The sequence below is a fragment of the Cetorhinus maximus genome, chromosome 6 (genome assembly GCF_964194155.1).
Source record: "Cetorhinus maximus chromosome 6, sCetMax3.hap1.1, whole genome shotgun sequence".
Lineage (NCBI taxonomy): Eukaryota > Metazoa > Chordata > Chondrichthyes > Lamniformes > Cetorhinidae > Cetorhinus > Cetorhinus maximus.
Genome location: NC_135884.1, coordinates 16,762,853 through 16,777,505, shown reverse-complemented (window position 1 = coordinate 16,777,505; position 14,653 = coordinate 16,762,853). Strand labels below are relative to the sequence as shown.

The window sequence follows — 14,653 nt, the reverse complement described above, 5'->3', positions numbered from 1 at the left end:
TGGGAGAGAACCATATGTTTGAACAAGAGTGCTGGAAGATGAGCGATTTATATGTTAGTATAACACTAGCAATCTGGGTGTTGGTATAAGGTAGCTTTCTTTTGTCAGATAGCAGGCAGTAATGTATATGGATCATGTATCCATGTTGGCACTGACAATGGAATATGCATCTTACTGTGGTAAACTGGCTAGGTTTTTTTATGAATGGGTCAATTTCAAAAAATATTTTAATGCTGGTTGTTAGTGAATTGATCTCAGTTAAGCAAGCATATGCAAAACAGGGCTGTCATCCAAATTATCACTAACCAACCAAATAGAACTGATGTATTTTTTCCGGCTCATTGGAAAACCCAGAACCTTACAGCCTGAGCACATAGATATGATCCTATGAACTCATTTCTCCTTTTATTTGTTCTCAATATATGAGCCACACTGGTCAGGGTATATTAATTACCTATCCCTAGTTGCTCTGAGAAAGCGGTGGGTGCTTGTTAAGCCCCTTCAGAGGACATTGAAGATTGGCTATGCTTTGTTAGATTGGAGTTGCGTTCCTTTCCCTAAAGGATGTGATTGTGACGGTGCATGATCTTTCATGTTCATTTGTTTCCCCTGGTGTTAGACCATACAAAGCCAGATTTATTGAATTCAGTTTCACAACTTATCATGGTGGGATTTGAACTCTCATTCTCTGGTCTGCGAGTCCAGAACCACATTATTATGCTGCAATACCCTGGCTGTATTCAGCAAGCTATGTCTTCTCTCCCTGCCTGCTACCTTTTTAATTCCTCACTTGTATATAACATAATCCACCCCTGCTCTTCTTTAGTCATGTTATATGTGGCTTGAGTAATAATTTGGTTCACCCTGATCTTGCCAATAGAACCTTGAACTGCTGTTAGCATGTAATGACACTCCCTACTGCTGCACGAATAGATGACCCACGCTGGAAACATGATTGTCTGTTTCAGATGTAAATACATCTTGTCCCTCTATTGGTTATACTATTTCATTGCATCTGTCTTGTGCTGTTCTGTGCAATTATTAATCGTCCCAACATGATCTCACTCTAGTTCCTTGCTGAATTTATCTGCCTAGTTCAGAGGCAAAATACTGCAGATATGGAAAATCTGGAAATGCTCAACAGATCAGGAGGCAAATAGGTTTCGAAATAGAGAAATAGATCTGTATAGTTGATGATTTGCTTTCTAGAAAAGTCTCTTTCCCCTTTAAGGACACAAACAAAATAAGTTGAGGGGTTTTGATAGGGTAGATAGAGAGAAACTGTTTCTACAGACAGGAGGGTTGGTAACCAGAGGACACGGATTTTTGCCAATTATCTTAAATCTAAGGAGAAGAGAATTTTTTTCATGCAGCAAATTAGCATGATTTGGAATGCACCATGTGAAAGGGTAGTTGAAGCAGATGCAATAGTAACTTGCAAAAGGGAATTGGATGTATGTCTGTAAAAGAGAAATTTGCAGGATTATGGGGCAAGAACAAGGAACTCAAACTAATTAATTGGCACAGACACAATGGACCCTACTGGCTGCCTTCAGTGCTGTATGATTCTATGAATTTATTTTCTATTCCTCTCATAGATTTCCTCATGCCAGTCATTATTCCCTACTGTGAGCCTATGAGTAGCTAACCTCTGGTTAAATCTCAACTGATTGCCTCTCCGGTCCATCCTTTGGGAAAGCATCTTCTGCTGATAGTGTGCCTAAAATTGGAAACTCACCAATTGGGGAATTGCCCTCCATGGTCTATTCAACTCTATTCCTGAACTGGCAAAGGTATTAATTAGGCTCAGTAACATCAGGCAGGATAGGTGCAGATCATTAAAGCATCACTAGTTCCTTTGTAAACCTGTGTGTTGTATCTAAACCTGAGGAAGATTAACAATCACATCTCAACCCTTATGTGTACAGAAGTGATTTGCTTCTGGCAAGCAGCATCTGTTCAATATTGTATATATGCAGATGTGTTACATTCCAACAGGATGTGTCATTATAATAAAAATTGGAATGATGTACCTTTAAAACTGACTATTATATATGCTGGTATGATGCAGTAACACAGAAAATAATATATAAAAGATTGATAGTTATTTCTCAGTAAAATACTTTTCTGTTATTTGACACCATGAAAACTCAGATCCAGTATCATGATCTAAAATTCCCTTTTGGTCATATGACAGTCCTATAATGTGGCACGTTGTAGTACTAACAAGATCCAAACTGCATGTCTTTCTTAAATAAATGGAAGTGTGCAGAAGGGGGTGATGCACAGGGCTCGAACAACTAACCTTTTATGGTTTTAATCCCAGTTTATGGTTTATTTGATATGTCTGAATAGTACAACTTTATAAGATGCTGTCAGCAACCATTTATCCCCCATACATTAGGTTAGGGTTTTTAACCAGTCTAATTAGAAATGCCTGTTTGAAGACCATTCCTTTTTGCATGGTCTTTCCACACTTGACCTCATCACCATCCATACCCCTTAATAAAAACTGTTCTGATTGTACACTCTTGTGCTTGTAACCTTTACTGTACATGTCAAGTGGGAAACCTTTGATTTTTAATGAATTAGAATTTGATAGATCCTAAAGAGTTCATCAAGATCTCAAGAGCTCATCTAGGTTGCAAAATCCAAGAGAGAGCCCAGAATCCAATCTCCAGTACGATCTTGTGGGATCTTGTGTCTCTTAAAATCTTGAAGTATTGAGAATTTGATCTGGATGGAGAATTTACCAGCTGACAGCGCCAGCATGGACAGAACACAGCGTGCTTGCCACCTGGGAGCAGCGGTGTGGAAGGAACACAACGCGCTTGCCACTTGGGAGTGCCGGTGTACACGGATATGGCGCATTAACCTCTTGAGAACCTGCATGGAAAGAAGAGGGAGCTTTTACTCTTTGGAGAGCTTGCCATGTATCGGAATTAGCATGGTTCTACTGGTTGAAGTCTGAAATATACAACCTTTTGGGCCAGCCAAACAAAATAAGTCCGGCAGTTCAGTGGGTGTGCATGCTGTTTCAGTTTGGGAAGGGGAGGAAATTTTTTTACCTGCTTTGAGAGCACTTTGTTTTTGTTGCAGCCACAATAAGCGAGTATTGATCTAGAGAAATATAGTGGAATTGTGTTAGACTGTAACAGCAAAAGTAGAAAGAATGCTAAGCATTGTAGCTGTAATCTAGGGTGCTTATGATGGTTCTGTCATGACAAATGGTTTGGTCACTAGGAACTGAACAGTATATTTGCCCATGGAGAGGTATGAGAAGAAATAAATTGTTGAGGCTAAGATTTTGATCCTCTGAGTGGTTTGTTTATGTTTTTTTGTTTTCTTTGACGCTCATTGTTCACAGTCGCGGGAGCAGCGGAAGATGGAAGCCATCATGCAGGTATTTGAGAACTTAGAGAAGAGAAAGAAAAGGCGTGAACAGGTGGTTGAGCGCAGTGCTAGTCAGCCTGGTGTCGATGTCAACCCGGAGACTCCAACCACAGATGTGGAGGAGGTGAAACTGGAGCCTGCAGCAGAAGAACCGCCGCCCAGTGGGGCAAAAACGCCACAGCTTGCAGGGGTAAACACACGGCGAACTTCACAGCTAGGGGTAAGCAGAGAATTTAAATGGCAAGTGGGGCAAAGAAGCATGAGAAAAGTTATTGGTGTTGTTGCTACATCATTGAACAGGGAAGGTTAGGAATTTCTTGGTGCTAATTGTCTAGGAGTGTTCTGTGCTTCAGTGGGTATGGGTTTTGCTCAGACACTTGCAGTTGTGGGAGTGGACAAACTAACTGCTCCATGATTTGTTGTTCGGAGTTTAGCCAGTTGAAAATGGAGATGCCTGGTGAGATGATCAGTGGTCCTTGCTTCTCATCTCTTCAGCAGAAGTAGCGCAGTAATTTCATCAGTCTAATCCATACTGAGAGGGAGTGAAACTTTTTTCCAAGCTATCGTGATGTGGGCATGTTTCATGCAACATGAACTCTTTTAGAACTATTTTAGGGAAAGGGGAATGGGTGAGGAAATATTCCACCTCCGTGGAGAAATATATTTCTTTATCTCACATCCTGTACCCACTGCTAGATTTGAGCTAGCATCTGGTAGCAAATGGCCCAATGTCTGTTCACTTCATGGTATGTGAAGGATGATTGTTTGAAAATTGAAAATGGACCTACAAAGCATGCGTATCAAAACAAGCACATAAAATTTAGGTGGGGAGATAACCTGGAGAAGTTATCTGCTTCACATCCAAAGAAGTTTTCTGATTAGTGTTTAAAGTGCAATTCCAAGCCTTTCACTAGCATGTTAGAAGGGTCAAGTAGAGATCCAATTGTGTCATGCCTGTGGTAGGTAATGTTCAGCCAACACTTGTCAAAAAAAACTCTCAAATGTGAAACAGGTGCTCAATGACTTGGGCATCCTGACATCGCTAAGATATTAAAGTAACTTATGATAAATCTGTCAAAGTCTGCACCTAGCAATTAGTTTAATTTTTCATCTGTCATTTATATTTGGCATGATGAACTTCACATTTGACATCCCTCAATGTCCCACTGAACATGAACATCAAAGTCAAATCTGGACAGAAGCAATAATTCATAGAAAACATTTTTTTAAGTTATGATATCGAACATAGGATGACATACAAAAATTCTATTCAACATAAAATCAGTGACTCTTGTATAAATTGAAATTAAATTTACAGAGTTTTATCTCACCATTGTATTAACTATTTGCTGCAAATACATTTCCCCTGCTTCCTCAAGCATTACATTTCTATTAGCTGTTAATCTGGTGCTCCAATACTGTGATATTCAAATGGCAACTCTATCCCTTCTTATTTATCCCGGTTCTCCCTGCTAACTTCAAATTTCTTCTGCCCTGTGTCTATCTTCCTGGTCTGCCTGTGATTTTAAAGCTATATCACCAATCCAGACTGGAGTCAGGAGGCAAAGTTGTCACTTAAATATCACGGTGTTGGAGAAGTGGAGTGGGGCAGCAGCTATTAGGAATTCGCTACTATGATGCTGTTGTTGGATCCATAGTCCATTGAGAAATTTCTCTCCTATAGGGAAAACACCAGAGAATGGAAATGACCTGCATAATAAGAACCTCTTTTATGTCCACATAGGGCATAAATTTCTAATATTGCATGCGATACTTCTCAAGCTTTGGCTGTGTAAAAAGATTTCTTGCTAGCTTGCAGTACGTGTAAAAATGAACTTTCTTGAGAATAAGCCAAATAGGAGCCTGCTACATTTCCATGGAAGGAAGGAAAATTGGCTGAGTGTCACCAAAGCATCAATCTATGTGCCTCCTGACAGCTGGTTGCAGAGTAACACCCATTTCCTGCCTGCTCTTTTCCCTGGAGTATGCTTGTACTTTTGGGGGGGTTGGGTGGAATAGAAATTGCATAATATTGAGCCAACAAACACTTAAGACTTTCAATAGGCCATTCTGGAATTATGCGTATACTTGCTTTCAAGGGAGTGCAATGAAGATTCACCAGTGTGATTTCTGGAATAAACTCATTGTCCTGTGAGGAAAGATTGAATGGACTGAGACTATATTTCCTGGATTTTAGAAGAATGAGAGGTGATCTGATTGAAATCTATAAAATGCTTAAAGGACTTGATGACGTAGACTTTTGAAGGATGTTTCCTCTGGCTGAGGTGTCTAAGAGTAATGGGTGACTGTTGCAGAATAAAGGGTCAGCCATTTAGGACTGAGTTGAGGAGAAATTTCTTAATTCAAAGGGCTGTGGATCTTTGGAGTTCTGTACCCAAGCAGGTTGCAGATGCTCAATCATTGAACATTTTCAAGGCAGAGAGCAATAGATTTTTTGGATACTGAGAGAATTAAGGGATTTTGGAATAGTGTGGGCAAGTGGAATTAAGGTAGTTCAGCCATGATTGTACTGTATGGCAGAGCAGACTTGAAATACTAAATGGCCTACTCCTGTTCCTATTTCCTGTATTCTTTTAGTAGATTTTGAAATTGGATCACTGGTGTGTAAGAAGAAGAAACAAGTGAAGAGGGCACTCAGTAGAGGGCAAACCTCCGACGCGCTGTGTAAACTCAACGTCATTACGTTGAGGCTTTTCCCTGTCTGCCTACTTTTTATTAATTCATGGGCGTCACAGGCTAGGCCAGCATTTATTGCCCATCCCTAATTGCCCTTGTTCAGAGGGCATTTTAAGAGTCAACCATATTGCTATGGGTCTGGAGTCACATGTAGGCCAGACCAAATGAGGACGGCAGATTTCCTTCCCTAAATTACATTTCAGAATTTACCCTTTCCTTGTCTGCATATAGGACTTCAAAGAGAAAAAAAGTTTAAAATAACATGTTTGTGCAGTATCAATTACTGCCATTGGGTGTTGCTGTTGCATATTTCTAAAGAATGTACTGGAGAATGCTGGTTGACAGCAGCTGACTGGCCTTATACCTCTGTATAATAGGGTTGATTTTGAATCTGAGTGCTGGGAAGGTTGTGTGTTTGATCATTTCATTGGGCATATCACCCAATATTTATGAGAAAAAAAATCTAAGTCTCATTGCATCTACGAATGAAATTGAATGGGTAAATTGAAAAAATTTCTTTGTAATATCTGTACATCTGGGCAAACAAATTGTGGGGATTACACAACTAAAAACACCAGCCAGGAATCCCACCCCTCCGTACCCCCAACAGTAAAATCTGTTTCAAGTTTAAGGCGTTGTGATTTTTTGGGCTAATGGATTGCTATCCTTTATTATGAGAGGGATTGAACATAAAAGTAAGGATGTTATGCTTATGTTATGAGACCACACCTCGAATACTGTGTGCAGTTTTAGTCTCCTTGTTAAAGGAAGGATGTAAATGGAGGCGGTTCAAAGGAGGTTTACTAGATTGATACCTGGAATGAGTGGGTTGTCTTATGAGGAAAGGTTGGACAGAGTGGCCTTGTTTCCACTAGAGTTTAGAAGAGTGAGGGGTAATTTGATTGAAGTATACAAGATTCTGAATGGACTTGTCGAAAGAATGTTTCCTCTTGTGGATGAGTCCAGAACTAGAGGGCACTGTTTTAAAATTAGGAGTCGCCCTTTTAGGACAGAGATGAGGAGAATTTTTTTCTCTGAGGGTTGTGTGACTTTGGAATTCTCTGCCTCAGAAGGTGGTGGAGGCGGGGTCATTGAATATTTTTAAGGCAGAGGTAGATAGATTCTTGTTAGGCAAGGGAATCAAAGGTTATTGGGGTTAGATGGGAATGTGGAAATCGAAACACAAGCAGATCAGCCTTGAGCTATTGAATGGCGGAGCAGGCTCAAGGGGCCGAATGGTCTACCCCTGTTCCTATTTCTTATGTTCTTTACTATCTGCTACAAGATAGCCATCGAGTAGAGTTTGCGTATTCCCTATATCAAGAGAAAATTGCACATAACAGCTGGGAAATATGTCTGGCATGATACATAAGGGATGGAAAAAATAAAATCCATATAAAAACAATAGGAAGCCAAAGATGAGCAGTGTATTAAAGCTTTCATGTTTTATGAATAAATGCCTTAGTTTTTTTTTAACCTACTTGCTGACCTGGAACAGCTCAAATAGAGTAGTTGGTAACATCAGCATACCAATCCTAGTGATTGATACATTACTTTAGCATTAAATGGGCCAACTGAAGTATGCATTGAAGATTTGTCTTCATATTCTTCAGGATGAGGGATGTTTGTACAAAAGAACTAGCTTTTGTGTCCAACACACAGGCTCCTGGTCAGATATGTTTCTATTTCCATATCATCCATCTTACACCCTTTTGAATACGATTGTAAACGGCTATAAAATAATGGGATTTTCTGTTCACAAGAAGATACGGTTGATTGTTTTCTTCGCCAATCCCATTTGTTTCTGTTGTGTTCAAATCCAAATCACGGAAATGAAGGGCAGAATTTTCCCTTCCTGCCTGTGGCGGGCTTCGTGGCGGGCGGGAGCAGAAAATTTGGAGAGAGGCCAAAAATCAAATTCCCGCCGGTAGGTAAATAGTTTGGAATTTTTCACCCGCCCCTTTTATGGCGGGTTAAGTATCCCGCTGATCAGCGTCGGGAACGCCATTTGCATGCATTACCATGTCGTGAATGCTCATTAAATATGAGACTCGCGGAATCACATTCTGCCTTCCAATCTTGCATCATGCCAGTGGGACTTCAGACCACTCTGAAACACGTTTGAAAATGAGTCGTGAGCATCTGTCAGCCCTTACTTTACTCGTGACTTCAAGATGAGTGCAACATTCAAAGCCTACCTGCAGCAGCGCTGCTCCAGTTTCTTAACGATGGCAATGGAACGCCAAACTGGTGGGGATGTAGGGTTGGTCTGCTCAAGATGGGTGCCTCTGTATTGCGGGGGACACCACTGTGCAACGGTTCTCAGGCAGGACTGCAGCCTGAAACAGAGACCTTATTGAGTTTGGGGTGGGGGTGGGGGGTTGTTGGGGGAGGATGCAGACACCTGGGGGGACAATGGGGTTGGAAGGGGGGAGGGGAGGGGGAATGATGGCATGCAGAACGGAGATCAAGGGTGGGGAAGCTGGAGCCCGACATGGAAGACTAGAACGCAGACACAGAAGGGCGTGGATGGGAATCGAACTGTATGAATGGGAGGGGATGTACACAGACTCCGGAACAGGAATGGGGGATGTATGTTAGTGTGACACCAGAGGGATGGGTTGCACAGTGACTCATGGAGGGGGTGGTAGGAAGAGAAGGGAGACTGTATTGTGATCAGTCTTGGGCGAATGGGGGAGCTCATTGAAAGTTAGCCATCATCTCTGGTCAGGGTTCAACAAGTCAGAGAGAGATTAAAGGCATGCATGTCATAGCCCTGCTCTAAGGAGGGGCAAGGCCTGTGTGTTCAATTGGGATAAGGCACAGCTTGGTGTGCAGGGCGTGTTCATGGTTGGTGGCAATGGGCTTGTCTGGCTTGGTATTGGGTTGGGATAGTCATAGCTCACGGAGGCATCTGCAGCCTGTAAATGGGAAAACCGTAATAAAGGTGGTGGGTATTTGAAGCTCTCCTGGGTGGGCTCTCCTCTGTCGGTTACCATGCTCTCAGCCTCAAGATAGGGAAAGGTGAGATCTGCATGGGGGCGTCAACAATGATGGGTTCAGTGGGCAGGGCTGGAATGTCCACTACAACGGCAATGGGATCCAGGATTACTGGGGGAGGCTGGAGAATAATCAGAGGGAGATCTACCTGCACATTGTAAGGTTCCAGGAACGTTGAAGGGACCCAAACACTGACGGGGAGGGTCGAAGCTGGTCTCAAAATAAAAATGGAGCACCACCATCTTGAATCTATGAAGTAGTGGCGCAGTTTGAAATCGAAACTGGAAAAGAATCTGCACAGGAGGGGTCTGAAGCAAGGGTGCATGGCTGGACTAAAGGGCCCTTTCAGGGGGCACTCTGAAACTTCTTAGAGTCACAGCATTGTAATAGAGGCAGAGCTGAGAGAAAGAGGAAGACTTCCTTGAGAAGGTGCCATTGGAGCCAATCCCTTTTGCGCATTAATGAGAGGCTTCACAATACAGTTGCTCCATTTGAGAATTAACAGAGAGGAATGTGATAATGGAGAATGTAGGCACCCATTAATGAGGCACAGCTGCTGCATAACTGCCAGATCATCAATGAAAACCTTTAATGTGCTTTCTCCAATTGGCATGGATAATGGGCCAAAGGGCATCCAATCATTGCTCATTTGCAAGTTAACCTTAATCAGTATGCCAGTTCAGAGATTGCAGGAGGTGTCAGCTGTGGCTCAGTTCATAGCACCCTTGCCTTTGAATCAGAGGGTTGTGGGTTCATGTCCCACTCCCGGAAACCAAGAACTGTGATTGTACTCGAAAGAGTTGCAATCTGTGACTGTTGATAACTCGAAAGAGTTTCAGAGATTGCAGAGAGGTGTCAGCTGTGGCTCAGTTCATAGCACCCTCGCCTTTGAATCAGAGGGTTGTGGGTTCATGTCCCACTCCCGGAAACCAAGAACTGTGATTGTACTCGAAAGAGTTGTAATCTGTGACTGTTGATAACTCGAAAGAGTTTCAGAGATTGCAGAGAGGTGTCAGCTGTGGCTCAGTTCATAGCACCCTCGCCTTTGAATCAGAGGGTTGTGGGTTCATGTCCCACTCCTGTAAACCAAGAACTGTGATTGTACTCAAAAGAGTTGCAATCTGTGACTGTTGATAACTCGAAAGAGTATCAGAGATTGCAGGTGTGAGTTTGGTAAGGTGGCGCATTTCATGAAAGCATCCAAACCTCTTCCAACCTCTATGGGGTTGAGATGTCAAGCGTCAGGGTTGGCATCTTGGTCACCTAGGTCTGCGAATTTGCGCCTCAGCTACAAGACTGTATCAGCAACAAGCTAGTGGCACAGGCGCAGCTCTAGGGCCTGACAATGGTTTCTTTTAGCAAGTGCAAGCTTTACTATATTTTCCCAGTATTCATTAATCTGTTGCATCTATCAGTTCACAGGGAGAAGGAGGATTGAATAATGGAGCCTGGGCTCAATGCTGCCTTCTTGATGGTACTGATCCAATGGAGGAGGGTCTCCAGTCCAAGAAGGGCCTGGCGCCACTTAGTGCAGCTTCGAGAGGAGGCCCTGCCTGAGGTCCATGGTCCAGGGGAGCCCCAGCAGGAACCAGAGGATGAGGAGGTTAGACCCATCCCACGGATGCGACTCGTGCAACCAACGGCCTATCGAAGAAGACTTTCTTATCATGAGCGAAAGACAATGGCGCACACGTCTGCATTTGTCCAGAGATGTGGTGGATCTTATCTTCCGCATTCTGCAGGAGGATCTAACAACCTATGGACTGCGAGGACATCCCCTGCCGGTGCCCCAGAGGGTCACCGCCGCACTATGGCTTTGAGGGCTCCAGGCACCCCTGATGCTCATTAACAGGAAAAGGTTCCACTCCCTGAATGTTCAACTGGTGTGTGAACATCAGAAGCACATCATGCACATTTGTGCCAGGCACCCTGGGAGCTCCCATGACTCTCACATCCTGAGTCACACCCAGGTGCCTCACATATTTGAAGGGCCTCAGCAGTTACGGCGCTGGCTGCTTGAGGATAAGGGGAACCTGGTCAAATGATGGCTCATGACAAACGTGTGCCGTCTTCAGAGTGCCTCAGAGGAGAGATACAACCCGGCACATAGCTCGACATGATCCATAATCGAGCAGACTATTGGCATCCTGAAGATGCACTTCCCTGTGGGTGCCCGAGGGCTCCTCCTTGAGGAGAAGGGTCACCTGGAGGGAGGTCAAGGTGCCCTGCCCCCTTCTCGCCTAGCCACTGATGGACCCTACCACTGATGTTTCGACTACTCAGGTGAAGCTCTGTCGTACTCTCCACAGAGGGTGTTGTGCCCTTTACAACCTTGCATTTCTACGGGGAGTTTCCCTTGCCAGAGGGAAACATGGGGGAGCCTGAGAGCTGCTCAGACAATGAAGAGCAGGAAGGGCAAGAAACTGAAGAGGGAGATGAGGGTCAGCTTTCACATGAGAATGCTATCGAAGAAGCATGACGCGGAAGACGTGCCTATGCCATATTGATAGCCACAAGATTCCAGGAGGAGTAAGGTGCAGGCAATGGAAGACGCCCACATTCCTCCTGTCCCTTAATGCCATGCCAGTGCACTGAAAGGCCTTCACAACCTGTAACATTGAAAGCAAGTTCAGCATTCAGACTTGCACTTTCAACCCTCATGATTCAACATGCCCTAACCTTTGGAAAGGTCAGCAGTGAGCCATGTACCCATGCGCTCAGGGAAGAGATCGGCACAACAGCATAAATGCTGCACTAAAGGACTCGATGCAGTCATCGTCACCTTAATGGGAAACTTCAGCAGACATTGAGATGCGCGCATGGTTGAAGAGACCATTATGGCTGCAGGTCTTGTGTTTTGGCACTACCAATGAAGAGATACAATTGCAACCAGCCCTCCAAGACTATTGAGCAGGCCTATCTTCTGATGTAATTCTGATGAAGAGTCATTCGGACTCGAAACGTTAACTGTATTCCTCTCTACAGAGTCTGTCAGACCTGCTGAGTTTTTACAGGTATTTTTGTTCTTGTTTTTGTTTTGGATTTCCAGCATCTGCAGTTTTTTGCTTTTACCTTAGGCCTACCTCCATGTTATCTTGTAAGGAAAAGGTCACTAGCGTGGTTTGCACACTCTTCCAATAAAAAGTTTGAGACGTCTCCCTGAGATAACACAAAGGCAGAGTGGTTATGAGTCAGGTAGATATCACATGAATGTGAGACTCACAAGGGGAGGTGCTTACTCAGTGGGAGCATGGCTCACCCTTGCAATAAGAGGGCACATAGATGCGTATGGATGACGCTTTCAAATGACAAGACCATTCTCATGAACAGCAAATGTATTTACAAATGTGCATAATATATAAAGTGATTGAATACCAATGACCCAGAAGTGATGTCAAAATTTCATAGTTTTTCTAACCCTACTGCTACGCTTAGGTGCAGCCCCGACATCCACAGCAGAGGAGGAGGCAGCCTGCTGACTGCTACACCCTGCTGTCTGAGATGACCTTGGTGGACCTCTGCTGGAGGCCTGAGACCTCAAGGACTCCTCCCTGATAAGGGTCTCCTGCTCAGGGGCAGGTGCACCCTCCTTGGCCTGACTAGCTGGAGTTGATGGGGTCACAGGCAGAGGGGATTCTGAGCAGCTGGACACCCTTGGAATTTCCTGTGTCCAGCAGATGCTCATCCTCCCTGTGGGTGCCCGAGGGCCCCTCCCTGACTCCTTGAGGAGAAGGGTCACCTGGAGGGAGGTCAAGGTGCCCTGCCCCCTTCTTACCTAACCACTGATGGATCCTACCAATGCCTATAGTGATGGAGTGAAGCTCTGAGCACATTTCCAGCAGAACCTGCTGGACCCAGGTCTCCAAGGCGGCCGCCATCCTTCCCATGGTGACCTTGAGGCACTGGCATGTTAGAGCTATGACATTAGTCAGGACGGACTCCTCCATCCTTCGCTCCTGTCTGTTGACTGCCTCTCGCAACTCTACCTGATGTTCCTTCGCCAGTCTTTGCATCTCCAGTGTTTTTTCGGCGGCCACTTTTAGAGGCTCATCATGTGACTCAGAGTCAGCAGGTGCCTGAGTCAGCAGTTCTCCGAGTGCCAGAGACCTGGGCTGTCACTGCCTCCGACGGCTGTGGAGACACGTCGGTGAGGTGTTCTACAGAAAGTAATCCCGAGCCTAATCTAGAACAATGAGCCTCTGAGGTGTGCGTGTCTCTGTGCTGGTGGAGGGTACAGGTGAACGTGGTGATAGATCATCGTCTAATGGCTCCTCAGCACCCTTCTCTGAGATGGGCTGGGGCTTAAGTGGGCCCTGCTAGTATGTCTGGACCTGCTGGTGCCCATAAGAGAGAAGATAGATTTAGCTGATGAACAGGCTGAATACAATATTGTATGTCACTCACTGTGAATATCAGGATGTGATGAACTCGTGGAGGGCTCATTCATACTGGGTCGCTGGGAGAGGCTGATCTCGCCTTCCCCACAGGAGTGATCCCTGTCCTCCCCTGCCAGCTTGGTGGCATCCTCCTTGAAGGGAGTGAGCCCCTGGATTTTGGTTGTCCCACCTCTTATCTGGGATCTCTCCCTTTTGTTGTGGTCAAGCTTGGCCTGCATGAAGACAAGGGCATGGAATGCGATGAGAAGGTTGGGAAGCATGCATGCCTCCTGTGTGTGGTGAGCCCTCCCAGTAAGGGCTGAGGATGGTCTTAGTGCTGCATGTTAGATGAGATGCTGGTGATGGGAAAGTGACTGTGAAGTGCTGATGTGTCCGCCACTAACATTGTTCCCTGTGTAGTGTAACCCTTTGAGTGCATGATACTATGATGAAAGTGTGAGATTGGAGTGAACTAAAGGTTGACACACCCTAGCAGAGTGAATGAGACCGTTCATCCTCTTCCTGCACTGTATAGCGTGTCTGGCGCGGGTGCCCGGCGAGCTGACCTCCCTTGCAACTGCCCCCCCAAGGCCAACGAGGTGAGGTTGATGGGCTTCCTGGAGCCATCCCTGGGGTGGAGGATTTACTGGTGTTGGCGCACTCCTCTTATCAAAACTTCAAGGGAGTCGTGGCTATACCTCGGGACAGCCTTTTCCTGTGTGCAGCCATCTCGAGATGTCTCCTGAAAAAAGCTGGGCTGGAGAGAGTGAATGTGTGTGTGCGGGTGGCGTTTGAATATGGTGCCTGGGTCTTCGACCCCATTAGGTAATGGCAGGGTGGGCGAATCAGTTCCTGACCTGCCATGTGATTTGGAGAGATACTCGCCTATGCATAATTATTTAGCTTCCAAGCACAAAATTGGGAATGAATTCCTACCATTCTGACCAGCGGAGAAAGTACAGCACAATTCGCCCGCCACAGCACTTAGTTTCAAAAATGGAAAATTCTGTCTGAAGTTACTGTTTTCTAGTTGACTTACACTAAATCAGCATTTGAACTTTGGCTATGTGACACAGTAAATTGAACCAGTTGGGATAAAGCAGAATAGGGGAAATGGAGCCTGAGTTCCTAATTTGTTGCAGTGCTGTAGGGAAGAAATAAATTTATTGACATGCCTTTGCTGGGCT

At 44.7% G+C, this 14,653-nt stretch overlaps 1 protein-coding gene across 11 annotated transcripts in view; it reads left to right on the top strand.

Annotated features, from left to right (window-relative positions):
• setd5 (SET domain containing 5) overlaps positions 1-14,653 on the top strand; it is a 169,940-nt gene that overhangs the window by 96,970 nt on the left and 58,317 nt on the right. For 10 of the 11 annotated variants that reach the window (XM_078543252.1, XM_078543259.1, XM_078543256.1 and 7 more), the window contains one exon: positions 3,368-3,613. The exons of the other annotated variant lie outside the window; for it this stretch is intronic. In XM_078543252.1, the coding sequence (XP_078399378.1) occupies positions 3,368-3,613 (246 nt within the window). The remainder of the gene's footprint in view (positions 1-3,367; positions 3,614-14,653) is intronic. 11 annotated transcript variants of the gene reach the window in all.